At 35.1% G+C, this 20,195-nt stretch overlaps 1 protein-coding gene and 1 pseudogene across 1 annotated transcript; one reads left to right on the top strand and one right to left on the bottom strand.

The window, feature by feature from the left end:
• The first annotated feature begins 3,959 nt into the window (after positions 1 to 3,959).
• On the top strand, positions 3,960 to 4,898 carry LOC100155559 (olfactory receptor 4F21-like). Its single transcript, XM_001929421.1, has one exon. The coding sequence runs from the start codon at positions 3,960 to 3,962 to the stop codon at positions 4,896 to 4,898; it is 939 nt and encodes a 312-aa protein (XP_001929456.1).
• A 4,297-nt stretch (positions 4,899 to 9,195) lies between these two features.
• On the bottom strand, positions 9,196 to 9,829 carry LOC100153081 (annotated as a pseudogene).
• Positions 9,830 to 20,195: the final 10,366 nt, after the last annotated feature.

Below are 20,195 nucleotides of genomic sequence, written 5' to 3'. Positions count from 1 at the left end.
TGATTATCTTCTGTAAGAAAGGGAAGCACATTTATTAGGAACTCAAGATTACAAGATGGAAAAGGATTTCATACACATCTAAGTAGAAGAGACATGGAGAACAAAAAATCCAAAGCTGAATAATTACCAACGTCATGTCACTTTAAAATATGATTGAAAATTATTTAATATATAAAACTACCAGAGATTGAATTTGTTTTCCTGGTCTCTTACATGGTTAGAAATAGTGTGTTGTGTTGTTGTGTATTAATTTTATTGCTAAGCTGTAAATAGAATGTAAAGATTTAGAGAAAGTTAACAAATGAGAGTTGGGGGGGCAGGGGGATAGAATAGAATAAGTGAGAAAGGAACCCTGAGTCCATGAGTGGAACTTGAAAAGGTATTGAGTTTGCTGAATCTTGCAAACAGAAAGTGAAGGAGTGACATTCGTTTCATTTTTGCACATAAAAGTTTATTTGAAAGAACACAGAATTACTTATTTTTTCAATAGATATAAATAGTAAAAGTAGGGGTGGTATTTAATCAGAGGAAGCAGTGTTTTACTTGGATATAAAGAAGGTTTTGTGACAATCTGAAAGATAAAATGCAGGAAGTTTCAGCTGAGGGGGTTGTTAAATGCACAATATTTTTAATTGAGGAAGAAATTTATATAAATGACAATTTAGATTAATACCGTGTCCAAATCTAACTGCTATATGTAGATCCCTTTCAATTTGATGACTATTATTGAGTTACCAATATTCCCTCCATCTGTAAAGGATTAAATGTCTCCATGGGGTATTAATCAATTCTCCATGGACCAAGAAAAGAACTAATCACAACAGAAGGCAAAGAGGAAGGCCATGTCTTTTGCATGGTGGATATCAAATTAGTTTTTTAAATGTGGGTATAATTATTATGTTTGAGAAAATGTACTTCAGAGTATAACCAGTAGATAAGAGAAGAAGCATTTAGAACACCCTAATTCAGGAGTTTTAGCCTATGAATATTTGATGACTTTTCGGTGAATAAACATCATATGACTGTGTCTCCATTTAGAAAACTCTCTATAGCTTTTGACCTGAACTGAGATATAGATCCTAACTCTGTCTCAGGTGACTTTTAAAACTATGATGACCCAAGGATGTAGGTTCGATCTCCGGCCTGCCACAGCCGTTAAAAAGATTTGGCATTGCCGCGGCTGCAGCATAGATCGCAAGTGTGGCTTGGATCTGATCTCTGGCTCAGGAACTCCACATGCCACAGGGCGGCCAAAAAACAAACAAAAGAACAAAACTGGAATGACCCAAACTTTTGAGTTTCTACATTCCCTGACATTAGGATAGGTTCATCTAAGGTCCATGTTTATATCTCATTCTTCTTTAAACTCACTTTTCCTAAAACTCTCAGTTCTTGCCTAGTTGATGGAGATTGGAGAGCCGAAAGGCAAATAAGTTCACAGCTATAGGCACATGGCTGATAAGAGCTTATTAAGAAACTCTCTGAAGAGCCTTAACACGTAAAAGATACCAGGAGATATAATACCACAATGTTTTAATACAAAATTCTACAATTATAGAATTTCTGGAGTTGGTCCGGAAAGTACTGTCAATCATATCTCAAAAATTGTCTTTTACTTAAAGTAAGACTTATGCTTCTTTTCTTTGACATTCTATAAATACTTCTTAATTTTTCATCCTTTTTAGGTTTACAATTTATTTCTTTTTCTCTAAGTTATCTCACTTTTATAGTTCCTTGTTTTCTATTATTCTTGGTCGCTTAGAAGGTGAGCAGTTTTCTTTATCAATATTCCTTAATTATATATCTATATATTCCTAATTATATAGGTTTTTTCCATCCAAATACATCTTCTATCTTTCATAAATAATTCCTGAAGTATATACATAGCTCCATTAATACCTCTTATGATTCTAAGTTTTAGGAAACTTGGATAACAACACAAGTGCAGTCCTTAACTTTATGGGAGTTGCAGTCTCACCGGGAAGGAGAACAAATGAAAATATCAATGAACTGCGTTCGTAGTATTGCAAAGAAATGCAGTAGTTTTTAGAAAGCAAATATATTTAGTCTACACAGACTAGTTTTTATTTTGATCACTGAAAGAATATGAATATTATAATCTCCTATTATATGTGGAGATAATCATAATATGCTATCAAAATACCTTTTATCTATGGAATTTTTATATTATCTACTGTCCAATAACATTTTCTTTTCTTATTTATTCATTTATGATGTGTATTTAGCACTATTATAGATGTGTGAAAATAACAAAAGAGGAGCAACATTATCAGTTACTGAATATTTACACATAATAGATATACAATCAATAAAAGATTATAAAACCAAAATTATTTTATACCTCAAATTTTGTATTTATTATCAGTAATATTATTATTGATAATATTTTATAAATATTATAATTATTTATAAAATATTATAAAACCTCAATTATGTTATAATTATTTTATACCCATTTTATACTTCTCTGAGAAGTTAGTGTTACTAATTGCAATTTCATAGATGAACTGAGGTTCAAGAATTTAAGTAACTTGCCCCAAATCCTCTTGTCAGTGGCTCAATATAGCTTAAATCTTGTTTTACAGAATCCAAGGCCACATTCTTTCCATTGTGTGATGTTGCTTCTCTAACTGAAACCAAAATTATAAGATAATGTGATATGTTCTACACAGAAAAGAACAAGATTCTTTTCAGTATACATGAGGCCCTTCATAGTTTTTCACCTCACAGACCATGTGCTAAGTATTTTGGGCAGTGCTCCTGAAATTATCTTTGGTAAAGGACCAGGGTTGTTTTTCTCAAATCCTTCTTGGACTGATACTTTAGAAAATATGAAATCATAGGCTTGGGTTTTGCTGTCATGTGAAATTTCTGGAGAAATTTCTAAATGCTTCTTCTCAGTTTCTGCACCTAACCTGATGCAAACTGGTAACAGACAGTTAATGGACCTGCACCTCTATATGGACCATTTTTCACAGCTTCAGGGACTACTAATATGAATAAGTCACAATCCCTGCCTTTGAGAAGCTTATAGTCTCCCAGATGATTTAGAGCATTACTCAGTTTACTAAAATACAAGAAATCCTAAAAATATATATGTTGGTAGTATAAAGCAAGACCTCAAATTGTTAATAAACCTTGAAGACAAGTGTTTTCAAGAGATAGGGAGTCAGTAGGATGGGTCATTTGCCAGAATAAGGCTTGTAGTCTTGAAAGTTGATGAAATTGTTGAGAATTGATGAAGAGTTTGTATGACTGGAGACTGGCTATATTAATTTCAGGTTGATTTCTGTTACCTCTGTTGACCAATCTTGTATCTTTTGAAAACCATCATAGCATCTACACTGGGAAGAAGCAGAGTGTTTTTAAATGCATAGAAAACCTGGTAGTTATGGTGGTAATATAAATTAAATTCTAGTATTCATAAAGCGAGTCTTCACAGATGTGGTCAACATTTAAACAATATTGAAGATGAATATGTTCCCAGAGGTAGGGACTGGGAAGGAGGAAAAAGGCCCTCTTCTGGATGAAGATCATAGGCTTGGAAGTTTTTTTAATAGTGATTATTAGTTTGATGTGACTAAGGTCAAAACATGCTAGATGTGATTCAAAAATAAAAAAATTTGAAGTTGAATTTATATTACTCTGGTTGACTGTTTTGTTTCTCCTGAGTTACAGGGCACCAACCCTGGGAGGAAGCAGAGGTTCATAAAGACAGAGACAAGACAGTGATAAGAACAACTCTGTATAAGAGCCAGTCATTTCTATGTGTAAACACTTTTAGAGTCCATAAACATATTAGGTCAGTTTTAATACTAATAGCCTACTGGAAATAGACTATCATAACTTTCATCTCTCTCCTTCAAATTCATTGAAATAACTATCATAATTCATATTTTTCCTATTGTCTCCTTCAAGTAGCAATATTAACAAAGCCCATGGATGGAGCAAATCATTCTGTGGTGTCAGAGTTTGTGTTCCTGGGACTTACCAACTCCTGGGAAGTACAACTTCTCCGCTTTGTGTTCATCTCCACATTTTACATAGCAAGCATGATGGGAAACTCCGTCATTATGCTCACTGTGACTTCTGACCCTCACTTACACTCCCCCATGTACTTTCTGTTAGCCAACCTCTCCTTCCTTGACCTAGGAGTTTATTCTGCCACTTCCCCCAAGATGATTTATGACCTTTTCAGGAAACATAAAGTCATCTCCTTCAGTGGCTGCATTGCTCAAATCTTCTTCATCAATGTCATTGGTGGTGTGGAGGGAGTGATGCTTATCACCATGGCCTTTGACAGATATGTTGCCATATGTAAACCTCTCCATTATCTGACCATCATGAGCCCAAGAATGTGTATCTCCTTTCTAGTGGCTGCCTGGATGACTGGCCTTATCCACTCCACGGTTCAATTGGCTTTTGTGGTAAACTTACCCTTCCGTGGGCCTAATGTGTTGGACAGCTTTTACTGTGACCTTCCCCGGCTCATCAAACTTGCCTGCACAGACACTTACCAACTAGAGTCCATGGTCACGGCCAATAGTGGGTTCATCTCTGTTGGCTCCTTCATCATTCTGATCATTTCCTATATTGTCCTCATTCTCACTGTACAGAAACACTCTTCAGCAGGGTCATCTAAGGCTCTGTCCACACTGTCAGCTCACATTGCTGTGGTAGTCTTGGCCTTTGGTCCTTTTATATTTGTCTATACATGGCCATCCGCCTCCATACCCCTGGATAAGTTTCTGGCCATCTTTGATTCAGTTCTCACTCCTTTCTTGAATCCTGTCATTTATACATTCAGAAATCAAGAAATGAAGGTGGCAATGAGAAGAGTATGCAGACAGCTAGTGAGTTACAGAAAGATCTCTTGAGTGACACCTGTACTGTGAAGAACCCTTGTTGATTACTGATGTTCATTAATAACTTTCAAACTTGGAAATGAGATCTTGTTTGTCCTTGCTTGATTTAATTGTTCACACTGATATAGAGTCTATTTTTCCTTTTACTTAGGATGGAGAGATATCCACTTCCGAAAAAAAGAGGAGTTATATCAAAGTATTTATAATAAAAAATTATAGTATTCTTGAGCCTCAATTCCTAAGGAGTAATATTTTTATGAAGTAATTATTAGAAATACATAACAGGGAATGCTTCTCTAAGGCTTCAGAACAGAGAGAACCTGTCTCTCTCATTAACAGGAGCCTGTCTCACAGATAGCAACTCCTATCAGTACCTGATGGGAGGTTTCCTAAGTGAAGAATAAACTGAGTCTTCCTGTTGTTATGCTGTACTCTGCTCACATTTTACCTCTCCTTTGTGCCTCTGACAGGGCTGTGCAAGGAGGGCAGAATCTTTGAGAGTACACACACAGAATCTTTGAAAACATGTACACATGTTTCACACATACCCAGGTAGAAGCCATGGAAGCTGTTCTTAGAATAAAAAGAACTGGGAAACACCAGGATTTTTCTCTGAGATTAACATGATGCAACTCAAACCCATTACATTTCCATTCCTCTTTTCTTCCTATGTCTTCCTATGCATTTTTCCTAAGCAAGTGGTCTTTGGGCTAGGAAAATCTTTCTCCCCTTTCGCTCTCCTTTCTCAGGCAGTCTTCCTTCTCTATCTCCCTGTCCCATGATTCCTCTTTCGTTTCCCACTTCCCTGCATTTGGGGCTCTGCCCCTTTTGACTTACCTCACTGTTGCCCCTTTAAAATTTTTCTATTATAGTTTATAATATTATAAAGTGCCTCCTCAACATTTTCACATCTTAAAAACATATTATTCTTCAGGAGTTTAGCTTTCTAGTGTGAGTGAAGAGAGAATACCTAAATGGCAAGAATAAGATCAATTATAGAAGTGGCTTTCATACCTTTGACAGTGATCCACAGTAAAAAATGTAATTTACATTGTAGTGCATACAATGCCCCATCCCCATAAAGGACTGAATCACAGTTTAACATAGCAATATTTATTCTTATGAATTTTTTCTTTTTTTCTACTAAGAACTGTTTACAACCCACTTTGTGAATTGCTTACAGAATCTCTGATTATTCAGAAAATTACCAAGAAGACAGTTAAACATGCACCGCTTCTTGTTAAGAGCAAAATAAATATATCAAGATCAACTTGTTATGTCATTCTAACAGAGAAAACCAAAAATCTAGTTGTGTTTTAATGTAATATTATTAAAACAATTCTAAATTTATTTAAGTAAGTGTATGAAACCTTGACTGTCCAAATATTGTCAAATTTTAATACCTATCTTTGCTTCAATTCAGACTGATTCTTTGAAATATATATGTGTTTGTGTGTGTGTGTGTGTGTGTGTGTGTGTATACAGATTTATGTCCAAAGCAAATAGGATTTACTTCCTGAAAACCACCTATAGCTTTCTATATCCATTCAGTTTTGTCTTTTACAATACTCTTAGTTTTTTACAATACTCTTAATAACATTTTTCTTAAGATAAATAATACTTTTCCCCTTGATATTTTTGATTGTGCTACTTCTAGTATAGTCTCAGTCACCCATTTATGACTTAACCAAAATATCTAATTTCTATTCCACTCAGAGTTCTTGAAGGGGAGTACTTGAGAATTGTCTGTCATATACTATCATTTTAATAATTCAGCAAAACTCATGAGCATACTAATATAATTCCCAACAGACACACACTTTCTATTCATACCTTCTTACAGACAGTAAATAATATTCTTAAAGCAGAAGAAATGAACATGTGCATTAACTGGTCAAAAGACATGGACACGCTATAAAAATATAAATACAGAGAGAGACACACACACATGCATTCACACACACACCATGACCAATCTTTCAATATTCAACCGTATTTAAAAATTAGTCAAAGAATGAGTTCCCGTCATGGCGCAGTGGAAACAAATCCAACCAGGAACCATGAAATTGTGGGCTCAATCCATGTCCTTGCTCAGTGGGTTAAGGATGAGGGATTGCAGTGTGCTGTGGTGTAGGTCCCAGAATGCTGCTCAGAGTCTGTGTTGCTATGGCTGTGGCGTAGGCCAGCAGCTGTAGCTCAGACTTGACCCCTAGCCTGGGAACCTCCATATGCTGCTGGTGCAGCCCTAAAAAGCAAAAAAAAAAAAAAAAAATTAGTCAAAGAATATCCACTAAATACTATGCTTAATACTAAACTAAGCTCTTACAATTGTTGAAAATATTAAATATTATGTTTAAGAGGACACACTACAGACCTGTCAGACATATAACTCAAATGACTGAACACATGATTTTAAATTTCATCTAAGTGCTTGTCTTATACTTTATAGTGGTATGGTCAAGAAGAAGATCTATTACTGTTTTATTAAAAATATTGATTCAGTCTGAATTGTCCAAGAATTTATTTTCACTATGTGAATTTGGATTCTCATATAAAAACACTTCTGAGCTAGTAATTTTTATAAGAATGGTTCCTATAAAAGCTTAGCAAATCTAGAAGAGTAGAAGTTCAATTTAAAAATTTGGGGAATTTGAACTCTATTAGATTCATATCAGCACTGTTGATCTCTATAAACCAATTCTTAGAGAACTTTATTTTTAAAGGTTTTGCATAAAAGTTATTAATATCTCCTTGAGTTAGGAACTCCTCCATCTCAACAGCTAAAAGGAAAAAAAAACTACTCAATTAAAAATGGACAAAGTGTTTGAATAGATATTTCTCTAAAGAAGACACATAAATGGTAAATAGGCATTACCATGATCCATTAATTATCAGATAAATGCAAATAAAAACAAATTGAGATGTCATCTCACACCTCTTGGGAAGGCAATTAACAACAAACAAAATATAACAAGTGTTGATGAACATGTGAAGAAATTGGAGCCCTCACTGTTGGTGAGAATGTAAAATGGTGCAGCCAGCAAGGAAAACAGTACGGTGCATTTTCCTAGAAGAAGCATAATCTATATCCAGGAATACCACTCCAGCCCATATAGCAGATGATAGGTCTGTCATCTTTGAGTAGATCCTCGATCTGGAAAAATTTCTTCTGTAGTAGTTCTAGACTCTGTGCAAAGGGCCTTGCTGCTTAGGCCTTATTACTCAGACTTCAATGTAATTAGAAAAATTGTTGATTGATAAGAGATAAGATGTGAAACTTCTAGCAAGCATCAGTGGGCTAATCACAATGCAGACTGGTGTGGTTCTGTAGCATTTTTCCCTAAAAATTACAGAAAAGTTTATATACAGACAAGGCATCCCACAAACACCATATCATACCGAGGCTCTACACAAAAAAGGAACGTGTGGAAGTTGCGTATGACCATTGTATCTACTGTCCCCATCATACTGTACCACCCATAATCTACTGGTAAAAGAGAAATGGAATGGCTTACTACATCTGCCGATGAACCACTAGCTTGGAGGTGATATTCTGAGAATGCAGAGCCTTCGATAGGACACTATAGACAGTTAGGCCTTGGGATCAAGGGGTTTATGGGCACTGATCCTCCATATAGTTGAAAATCTACACATAATTTGGATTATGTGGCCCTTTCCAACTGGGGATTGAGTACATATTTATTGAAAAAAATATTTGTCTATAAGTGGAATGACATAGTTCAAACTTGTGTTGTTCAATGGTCAACCATACATACACAATGTATAATTTTTGCTTGGTTCATTGTCCCTGTTGAGTAGTATACATGGGTCCAGGAGTCAGGGGATAGTTGGGAAATTTGAGCTTCTCATCCTTGTAAATCTGGGATCTATGGGTTCAGAACTCCTGGTTCCAAGAAAAAAACATTTTCATCAAGGACACAAAGAGTCTCTTTAAATTTTGATCTCTTTTTTTATTCCAGGAAAGTCAGGCTCTTTGCACTAAGAAAAAACAGTGTTGATATTGTCAGATATTGTCATTCATCCCATTAGCTTTCCTCTTATAAGAGGCCCACAGGATAAGAGGTTAAGTCCTGAAGGAGCTTCTCCTAGAACTCAAATGAAGTAAAAAGACTCAGTGTTAGAGAGAATGTCATGTGTGCTATGCTTTGCCACCCAGCTACCCATCCAAAGCAGAAAAATTTATTTTCCCAGCTATTGGCAGGGTTGTTGTCTGACATTTCTCATCCCCCTACTCACCTGATAGGGTAATTGAGTCCCTCATCACAAGCACTTGAAGCCATGGCCAGTTTCACTCCCTTCTTTCTGTCCTTTTCTTATTCTTTTCCTTGCACTCCTCTTTGGTTAGTTTGTCCCTCTCCTTCTGCAGCTTATCCTATTCCTTCTTCCTCTGGGACTCATCCCAGAGTGAGTCTTGCTCCAGTTTTCCAGCACTTGGGACATCTTCCACATGGGTGTTTTGGAGCAGAGATTTGCCAGAACCTTCATCATGGCCTCACCTGAATCATCCTTCTCATCTGCTTTATTGTCTTTGTCTCACACATCAGCATACATGGCCAGGGGTGCAGCTTCCCTCTGTTTCTCCTCCTCTGACACTATCCTGGGCTTCATCATGATCTATGCCTGCTTCTCATGAAGGTGGCAACAACCTGGACCTCATCTTCTTATTCACTGTGGTGACAACACACAATGCCCTTGCGGATATTAAGGAGGGATTCTTCTTCCAGGAAAGCAGAGAGGATACCCTGCAGAACATCCAGCTTCTTTTGTTCCTAATCCTCCTGCAGGACACCCAGGATGTAGGTGTCTTAAATGGCTCTGTCCACTCCCAGTGCCTCTAACTGTCCATCTAGTCAGGATCCAAAGCTGTTGCCTGCTCCAGAGTTTTTAATGGTGGTAGATACTGCCACTTTACTGGGCACCATCTTGGGGCCAAGTTCCTGCCAGCCATCACCATACCTTTTTTTAATGGATCCTCTGTGGCATATGGAAGTTCCCAGACTAGGGGAATAATTGGAGCTATAGCTTCTGGCCTACACCACAGCTCATTGCAACGTTAGATCCAAGTCATGTCTGCAACCTACACCACAGCTTGCAGCAATACCAGATCCTTAACCCACTGAGCAGGGTCAAGGATCAAATCTGCTTCTTCATGGATACCAGTCGGGTTTGTTTCCACTGAGGCACAATGGAACTCCCATACTTTTTATTATTATTATTATTATTATTATTATTATTACTGCAGCTTTGTGGCATCATGTCATGTTGGGAGCAGGATACCTTTAGCTTTGTTGTTCCTTCTCAAGATGGCTTTGGCTTTAGGGACTTTTGTGATCCCACTCAAAGTTTAGGATTATTTCTTCTAGTTCTGTGAAAAATGTCATTGGTATTTTAATAGAGATAGCATTGAGTCTCTAGGTTGCTTTGAGTAGCATGGAAATTTTAACTATTAATTCTTCCAATTCATGAACACAATATACATTTCCTTTTTTTTTTTTTTTTTTGCTTTCAATTTCTTTTCTCAGTTTCTCATAGTTTTCAGAGTATATGTCCTTCACCTCCTTGGTTGAGTTTTTCCAATTTACTTTATTATTTCATGTAATTGTTAATTTCTTTTTTGATTTGTCTTTCTCATAGTTTACTGGTGTTTGGAAATGCAGCAGTTTCTATTTATTAACTTTCATCCTGCAACTTTACTGAATTCATTTCACCTTTGAGTATGATGTTAACTGTGGGTTTGTCAAATATGGCATTTATTTGTTGATGTATGTTCCGTTTATACTCACTTTGTTCAGAGTTCTCTCATAAATGGTGTTGAATCTTAAATGTTTTAAATATTTCTCTGCATGTATTGACGTGATTATATGTTTTATCCTTTGTTTTTTTAATATGGCCTATCACACTGAATGCTTCTCAATGCTAAACCGTCTTGCATCACTAGAATGAAATCTCCTCGATTGTGTTGTGTGACCCTTTTCATGTATTTTTGAATTTGGCTTGCTAGTATTTTGTTGAGGATTTTTGCATCTATGTTCAGCAGGGATATTGGCTATGATTTCTTTTTTGTGTGTGTGGTGTCTTTGTCTGGTTTTTATATCAGGGTAATTTTGACATTGTAAAATTAGTTTGGAAGTGGTCCTTCCTCTTCAATTTTTGGAATAGTTTGAGAAGGCTAGGCACTAATTATTTCTTAAATGTTTAGCAGAATTAACTGATGAAACCATATGGAATTGGACTTCTTTATTTGGGGAAATTTTTTATTATTGATTCAATTTTTTATTAGTGATGAGTCTGTTAAGATTTTCTATTTCTTCATGATTCAATCTTGGAGGATTTTACGCTTCTAGCAATTTATCCATTTCTTCTGAGTTGTCTCATTTGTTGGAATATAACTTTTATACTATTCTCTCATGAATCTTTGTATTTCTGTGGTGTCATTTGTAATTTCCCCTTCCTCATATCTATTTTATTTATTTGGGATCTCTCTTTTTTACTTGGTGAGTCTGGCTGAGTTTTGCCAATTTTGTTTATCTTTTCAAACAATCAACTCTTAGTTTCATTTATCTTTTCTTTGTTTTTTTTTTTTTGTCACTATATCATGTATTTCCACATGATCTTTATTTCCTTGCTTCTACTACCTTTAGGCTTTGCCTGTTTTTTTTTTTTTTTTTTTTAAGTTTCTTTAAATGTACATTTGGACTTTTTACCTGAGATTTTTCTTTTTTTTTTTTTTTGAAAATCATTTATTTATATATATTTTTTCTACTATACAGCATGGTGACCCTGTTACACATACATGTATACATTCTTTTTTCTCACATTACATATTCCATCATAAGTGACTAGACAGAGTTTCCAGTGCTACACAGCAGGATCCCATTGCTAATCTGTCCTGAAGGCAACATTCTGCATCTATTTACCCCAAGCTCCCAGTCCCTCCAAGTCCCTCCCCTTCCCCCTTGGCAACCACAAATCTATTCTCTAAGTCCATGATTTTCTTTTCTGTCGAAAGGTTCCTTTGTGCCATATATTAGATTCCAGATATAAGTGATATCATATGGTGTTTGTCTTTCTCTTTCTGACTTACTTCACTCAGATGAGAGTATCTAGTTCCATCCATGTTGCTGCCAATGAGATTTTTCTTATTTCTTGAAGTAGGCCTGTATGGCTGTGAAATTCCCTCATAGAACTGCCTTTTCTGCATCACACAGTTTTGGAATGTGTGTTTCCATTTGTATTTGTTTCTTGGTATTTTTTTACTTCCTCTTGATTTCTTTATTGACCCACTAATTGTTCAGCAATTTGTTATTTAGTCTCCAGGTTTTTGTATTTTTTCTAGCTTTCTTTTTACGGTTTATATCTAGTATCATACTTTTGTGGTCACAAAAAAAAAATGCTTAGTATGGTTTCTCTCTTCTTAAATTTATTGAGATGTATATTTTGGCCTAAAATTATGATATATCTTGAAGAATGTTTCCTGTATACTTGAAAAAAAAATGTGTATTCTAACCTTTTGGATGTAAAGCTCTATATATAGCTGTTAAGTCCTTCTGGTCTGATGTGTTATTTAAGGTCAGAGTTTATTAATTTCCTGAAGATGATATATCCATTGATGTAAGTGGGGTATTAAAGTTCTTTCTTATTATTCTATTACTGTATATTTCTCCCTCTATTGCCATTAATATTTGCTGACTATATTTAGGTTCTCCTATGTCAAGTGTATTAAGTGTTAACAAATATTGTACCTTCTTCTTAGATTATCCTCTTTATCATTTTATATTATCCTTTTTTTTGGTCTTTTGTGCTAGGCTTTTTTTTAAAGTTTATTTTTTCTTTTATGACTATTTCTACCCTGCCTTTTTTTCCATGCCATTTGCATGGAATACCTTTATCAACCCCTTCACTTTCACTCTTTGTATGTCTTTAGATCTGAGGTGAGTCACTTGCAGGCAGTGTATATAGATAGGTCTTTTTTTTAATCCTTTCAACTATATATAAAAGATAACCTATATCTTCACTCTGGAGCATTTAGTCTACTTATGTTTAATTAGTGATAGTTATGCACTTATTGCCATATTGTTAATTACTTCATGGTTTTTATCGTAGTTCTCTTTTTCTGTCTTTTATTAATTTATCTTGTAGTTTAATGGATTTTTTAGTGCTATGCTTAGATTCCTTTTGCATTATAATTTATATATCCATTGTAGATTTTAGCTTGTAGTTACAAGAGGTTTATATATATTGACCTGTATATATAGCCAACTATTTTAAGCAGATAGTTGCTTTAGTTCAAAGACATTATAAAGGACTACAGTTTTAGTCCTCAAGGTTTAAAATTTTTGATGTTATGTTTTATATATTTTATTTTATATATCCCTTAACTCTTTATTGTAGTTATAAGTGATTCTGCTACTTTTGTCTTTGAACCATCATACAAACCTTTTAAATGGCTGAGCTACTACTTATACTATATTTTTGCCTTTACAAATAAGACTTTTGTTTCATAGATTTCTTAATTTCTAGTTGTGGCCTTTTCTTTTCCTCTTAAAGAAGACACTTTAACATTTCTTGTAAGTTGAGTAGTGATGAACTTTAGTTTTTCCCTGCATGAGAAACTATATGACCTTTAATTCTGAAAAATAACCATGTTGAATAGAATATTCTAGGTTGTAGGGTTTTTTTCCTTTCAACTCTTTAAATGCATCCTACCAGACTTCCCATTGTGGCTCAGTGGTTAATGAACCAAACTAGTATCCATGAGAATACAAGTTCGATCTCTGGCCTCACTCAGTGGGCTCAGATCTGGCATTGCTGTAACTTGAGATGTAGGCTGGCAGCTGTAGCTCTGATTTTATCCTAGTCTGGGAACTTCCATATGGTGGTGTGGCCAATCAAAAGCTATATATCTATATCTATATCTATATATCTATATCTATCTACCTATCTATCTATCTATATATGTATATATATATATATATACCACTCCCTTCTCACCTTTAAGTTTCTGCTGATTTCCCTTGTGTATGATTAGTTGTTTCACCTTTGCTGTTCTCTTTTTGAGTCTCTTTATCTTCAGCTTTTACATTTTAACCATACTCTGTCTTGTTTCTCTATTTCTTTCTACTGTTCTTTTGTTAATAGAGTATAGTTGATTTACAATGTTGTGCCAATTTCTGCTGTACAGCAAAGTGACTCAGTTATACAGATATATTTGTTTCTTTCTGCTATTCCTATTGAGTGATTTCCACTAGTCTATAGACCAGAATGTTAATCTGTTCTTCTGTGTCATCTAAATTGTTAATTCCTTATCGGTATTTTTTAATTTCAGAAATTGACTTCTTCAGTTGTGATTGGAACTTCATTATATTTTTTAAGTTTTTGCTGAAGTTATCAGTAAGTTCTTCCTTTCTTCTTCCAAGGTTTGTAAGCATCCTTTCAATCTGTGTTTCTTAACTCTTTATCTCTGTTTCATTATGGGTTTTCCTTGGGGTATTATTTTCTTATATTATTTGGAACATATTCCTATGTCTCCCCATTTTGCTTGAGTTTTGTTTTTTGTTTCTATGAAATAAAAGAAATACCAGCCTCTCCTGGTTTTGAAGGAGCAGCCTTGAATACGAGCAATCCCTGTGTAAACTATTTGTGTCTGGTGTCTTTGGAAGGCTGGCTGAATTTAGACCAGTCTTGGCTGAAGAGCATTGTGTCCAAGGCTCCCTTAGAGGGGCAACTAAAGTTAGATTAGGTATGGCTGGAGTCAGTCCCTAGACAGTGCTACACTAGAGGCTTCCTTGAAATGATGGCTGGAGTTGTAGTGGTACAAGCCTGGGATAGTCCCTGAGGAGTGATGTCCCCAAGGCCACCTTGGCAAGATGCTTGGACTAGAGCTGAAGTGGGTGTAGGCTGGGGAGAGCCCCAGGGGCACTAAAAAATTATGCTTTCTGGCACCACTGACCTGAGAGAGGGCTCTAGCACTTACTTCATGGCTCACTGTCACTGCTACTTGAGACAGTAAATGGATTTTCTTCCTGTATAGTTTAGGGAGGCTTTAAATTGCTATTTGTTACTGTTCCAAAGTGAGAGAGTCTGAGATTAAGCCTCTTGCTTCTGACCCTCACTATTGCAGGACAACACAGTGCAGATGAAGTGGTGTTTATGTGGACATCATGTCTGCATCTTTCCTACCCTTTTCTATGTAATTCATTTATGTTCAATAGCTATAAAATCACCCTTCAAGTCTTATTCAGGAGGAAAAACTTTATATGTATCTCTATATGTATTATGTTCATGGGGGAGATGACCTCAGGATCTTCCTGTGCTGCCATTTTGCCTTTCTCCTAGTCAAGAAATACCTTTAGTTGTACACTTCCCTTGGGAGGATAGATGGCCTATGGTACAAATCTTACTAATTTGTGGGGAAGGCTAATGGTTAGTTTGTTTATTTAAGACCTGAGAAAGAACAAGGGTATAAATTTCTTGAGATGGAGCCTAGGAAGAATATGTGAATGGACTTTTCAGAAAGGGCGCAGAGAAAACCCATGTAAAAGACTATTAGAGATTATTCACTATACAGGAACAAGGTGACTTGCTTTTGTAGTATAAATCAGTCTCTTTTCTTTCTGCTAGTATAGCTTCATTGATACTACATACTATTCATTCTTAGCTAGTTCTAAACAGTGGCCATAGCAGCATGCCTCAGGTCTCTGCATGGACACAACAACATGAATTTCCACTCAACTGTGGGTGATCTGGCTACCACCATGGCCAAGTGGCCAAGCTGGCAATGCCAAAGTAAAGCCTCTGTACAGCCTATGAAGTCACATATCACCATACTCTCAGTGGAGTCACTGTCTACCTTTTCTGGAAATAATAGGAACTTGTTTTCACAATAATATAAATTTATCCTAGCTACTTATTCTTATTTCCCAACCGTAATGCTTCTGCCAGCACTACCATATATGGACAAATAGAATACCTTTTCTGCCTTATCTGTTCCTATACAGTCCCATACAACTTTGATTCTGGTTGCAATATTATAGAAATTGAAGTGAGACAACAGGCCTATACCCATAGAATTCACCAGATTTATTCATGCTCAATAATCAAGAAACATCTCAGTGATAGAGTGGTGGAATGGCCCAGTGAATGGTCAGATTTTGTGTCACCTGGGAGGTGAACATCTTGAAAGTTTGGGATGCTGCCTATTTGATGCAGTACATATCTTAAACCAATGGCCAATATATATTTCCATCTGATGTATAGCCAGCATCTATAAATCCAAGGAGTAAAAAGTTTCTCTAATGATTGGACCAAATTATTTACTATGGAAATTTATGCTTCCTATCCTTGTGAACTTTGGTTTTATAGGTTCAGAAGTCCCAGTGCCCCAGGGATGAATTTTCCAAAGGGAACATAGCTAAGACTGGCCTCTGACAATTTTGGATTCCTAATGTCACCCAACCAGCAGTTGGAAAAGTTCTTGCCTCTAACATTTGTGGGGATAAGGACAAGAGTAAAAGTTAAAGTCCATAAGCCATGTGTTGAAATATTTCAAAGTTATAAATCAAGGTAACAAAATCTTGAGCACAGGATGTTCTATTCTTCTATGTTGATAAACACATGTTGTTTCCTCTTATTCTCTAGTGCCTTATTATGAGTCTTTGGGACCATTGTTCTGGTCAAACCAAATAGGTCCCTAGGGATACAGTCCCTTGATTTATGAACTCTTTCTAAACTGTCTTTCAAGTATCACTTTGTCTCTGTCCTCTAGAGCTATTAGTTAGATTTATTTCCACAAGGGCAAGATTTTATGGCACTGTGTGTTACAGAACACAGGAAAATCTAAGGCTCTATGAGGAGGCTTTTTTCTTTGTGCAGGTAAAATAGGAAAGTTAGAACACAGGAAAACCTAAGGTTCTATGAGGAGGCTTTTTTCTTTGTGCAGGTAAAATAGGAGAATGAGAACAAATTTACCTTTAAAGAGAGCAGACATGATTCTATTTGGAACTGCGAACATGAGTCCTATCTTCAAGTGCATGAATGTTACCCTAAAGCAGATTAGCTAGCCTCTGGAGTAAGAAGTTGACCAGGATTGGAGAATAACTGTGAAAACAGTATTAGCATGTTGAAGAAAGTAAGCTGACCTCAACTGATAATGTGAAAGATATTAGGGAAAAAAAATGGATTTATATTGTTTTGTGTTCAGGCTCTGGTTTTAGTGATGATTAAATGAATCATTTCATTCTCTAAAATTTAATGAAAAGGTAAGGAAAGTTGGTAACACATGAAATTAAGAAAACAAGAGTTTTGTAATCTTCATTGGTTTTTCAAAAGAATAAAATTTCTTCTGTGAAAAGGGAAGCAAACTCATTAAATGCTTGTAAAATTTTCAAGGTGGAAGAGTCATAGATATCTAAATAGAAGATACAAAAAAAATGAATAAATTATTTCCAATACAATTGCCAATTTTAACTGTGATGTGGAAGATATACAAAACAATATAAAACTATCAGGAGATCAAATTGGTTCTCCTGCTGTCCTGTATGATTTATAATTTTAAAAGATGTTTTATTGATTTTTTTTCTCTAAATTGTAAGTAGAATGCCGAAGAGTTTAGACGAAAAAGAAATGCTAAGAGAAAACATAAAAGGAACTGAATTTTAGAAACAGAAGATTATGGGGTGACTTGGTTTTTTTTTTTAGTTTATACATAAAAAGTTAATTGTAAGAGATGTTGAAAATTATTATATGCACACAGTTATAAAGAGAAAAAGAATAGTGTTGAATTTGGAAAGCAGACTCTTAGTTATGAAGAAGGATTTTTATGACAGTTTGAAAGATGAAACATAGGACATTTCAGCTGAAGGAAGTTCTTAATAATTTTAGACTGAGAAGAATATTTATATGAATAATGGTATAGATTTTCAAAACTATGAGATGTCTGTAAGTACTTTTTAGCTTGATTATTCAATTATTTGGAACCCTAGCTCTCAATGTTTTCTGCATCTGTAAAGAACTAAATATCTGGCAGTCTGTTTCTGGAAGATCTTTCAGTTCTATATGGGTCAAGAAAAAAAAGAATTAATGCTATAAAAAGAAAAGAACTGGGCCTTTACTTTTTGCTACACATTTAATTTGTTAAATGATTATTATTAATGTGTTTGAGAAAAACAATCTAACAAATTTCCTTTTGAGCAACCCAATGTAAAAGAGAAAGTGGTTTCACAGAAAAGAAACTCATGGACTTGGAGAACAGACTTGTGGTTGCCAAGGGGGAAGTGGAGGGAGTGGGATGGACTGGGAATCTGGGGTTAATAGATGCAAACTATTGCATTTGGAATGGATAAGTGATGAGATCCTGCTGTATTGCACTGGGAACTATATCTTGTCACTTGTGATGTAGCATTATGGAAAAGAATATACATATATATATTTATATATATACTTATATATATATATGAGAAATGTGAGAAAAAGAATATATATATTTATATATGTCTGACTGGGTCACTTTGCTGTAGAGTAGAAAATTGATAAAACACTCTAAACCAGATATAATGGAAAAAATAAAAATCATTGAAAAAAAAGAGAGAACATGGTTTCAGAATCTGATCAACTAGGAGGTTGATTGTAGGTATTTGATGACTTCTGGGTGAATAGATATCATATACTGTTGTCTCCATCTAGATTCCTTCCTATAACCATTGCTCAGGGTGTAAACAGAATCTTGACTACGCCTCAAGTGAATTTAAAACTTCAACATGTGAGTTTCAATATCAAACTATGAATTGCAATATTCTCTAGTATTTGGTTTTATACATCTAAGGAAAATTTATATTTGCCTTATAACTTTATCTTTTTTTTGTAGTATACTCATTGCAAGGTAATTAAAGAACAATTGTTGTTGTTCTAGTAGGTGTTGTTTTTACAGCTCTCACCCTTTTAGATAACAATTTTCCTCAAATTCCAGTTTGGTGTGTAACAGAAGGCATTGGAGATCCCAAAGGAAAATAAATTTACAGCTAGAGGTTTATAACTGATTTAGACTTAGAAGACAATCTTTGAAGAGAATGAACATTTAAAAGATACCTGCAGTTATAGTATTAAAAGTTGTTATAATTTGCAGCAGTTAAGGACCCAGGCTTTTCACTGCTGTGGATCGAATTCATTTGTTAGGCCAGGAATGTCCACATACTGTGGGTGGGTCTGGCCAAAACAAAAAGTGTTATATTTAAAGAATTTCTGAAGAGTGCCCCCAGAAAGTAATACAAATCATATCCCAAATACTACCACCTATTTAATTTAAAGTGGGCCTTGTCTTTCTTCTCTTTTTCATTATACACGTACTTTCTTTGTTTTGTCTTCTTTGGGTTTTCATTTTGACATAGGTTACTGCTTTGTCCTTAATCCTTCTTCGTTTCTATAATCTTCCATTTTCTGTTTTCTTCTGTCTCTTCAGAGCTCCTGTCATTCTTTTTACGCGCCTTCCTTTATTACACAAAGAGCTATATTTTCATGGTTTTCAATCATCTAGTTATATTCTGTTCTGTCTTTGTTGCATTGTGATACATACATAACCTGCTATACCTATTATGATTTCACTTGCAATCTTATTTTCCCATGTCAAAGCTACCTTTATTGTGGGCACATTGTAATTTCAACATCATTGAAAACTTGAGCAAATTTTTTCCAAGGCAATATTTTTAGTTTTTCCCTCTCCTTTTTTATTCTGAACATCTGTTAATAGTTTAAGTTACAAAAGAGTATGAGCAAAATTCCTGCCCTCAAAGCATTTACATATAAAACTAACATATAATGTAATGCGATAAGTGGGACTTAAAACATATAGTGTCGCTAATGGAAACCTAGACTAGGAATGTATGAATCCGCTTAATCTGTGAAGAACTGGTAAGAAAAGGGAGTCTAAACATTATAGCATGTTTTTACTTTGGGCTGTGAGCAATGGGTGGAAATGGTGGAAAGGGAGCTGAGTAAGGACCTGTGTATTTAGAGGCAAGGAGACATATATAGTGTGTGGCATTTTCAGATAAGAAAGGTATTGCTGAATCATGAGGTGCAAGAAAGCAAAAGGGAAAAATGAGATAGGAAATGAGCTGAAAAGAACCAGACTCAAGAGGGCTTTGAATACTCTGATAGGAATTGGTGTTTCACATAAAGGCAAAAAAGGACACAAATTTTTAATGCTATGATAGGGTCTATTTTTAGAACTGATGGATTTTTGTTGGAATAGTAAGTACTTGAAGGAGAAGAGAATTATGATGAGGTTTTATGATA

The sequence above is a fragment of the Sus scrofa genome, unplaced genomic scaffold (genome assembly GCF_000003025.6).
Source record: "Sus scrofa isolate TJ Tabasco breed Duroc unplaced genomic scaffold, Sscrofa11.1 Contig1489, whole genome shotgun sequence".
Classification (NCBI taxonomy): Eukaryota; Metazoa; Chordata; class Mammalia; order Artiodactyla; family Suidae; genus Sus; species Sus scrofa.
The sequence above is the reverse complement of the archived record's forward strand: the minus strand, read 5'-3'. Positions and strand labels throughout refer to the sequence as shown.

Bases quoted from the DNA above. Each gene is read 5' to 3' on its own strand.
- LOC100155559 (XM_001929421.1), top strand. From the start codon at position 3,960: ATGGATGGAGCAAATCATTCTGTGGTGTCAGAGTTTGTGTTCCTGGGA.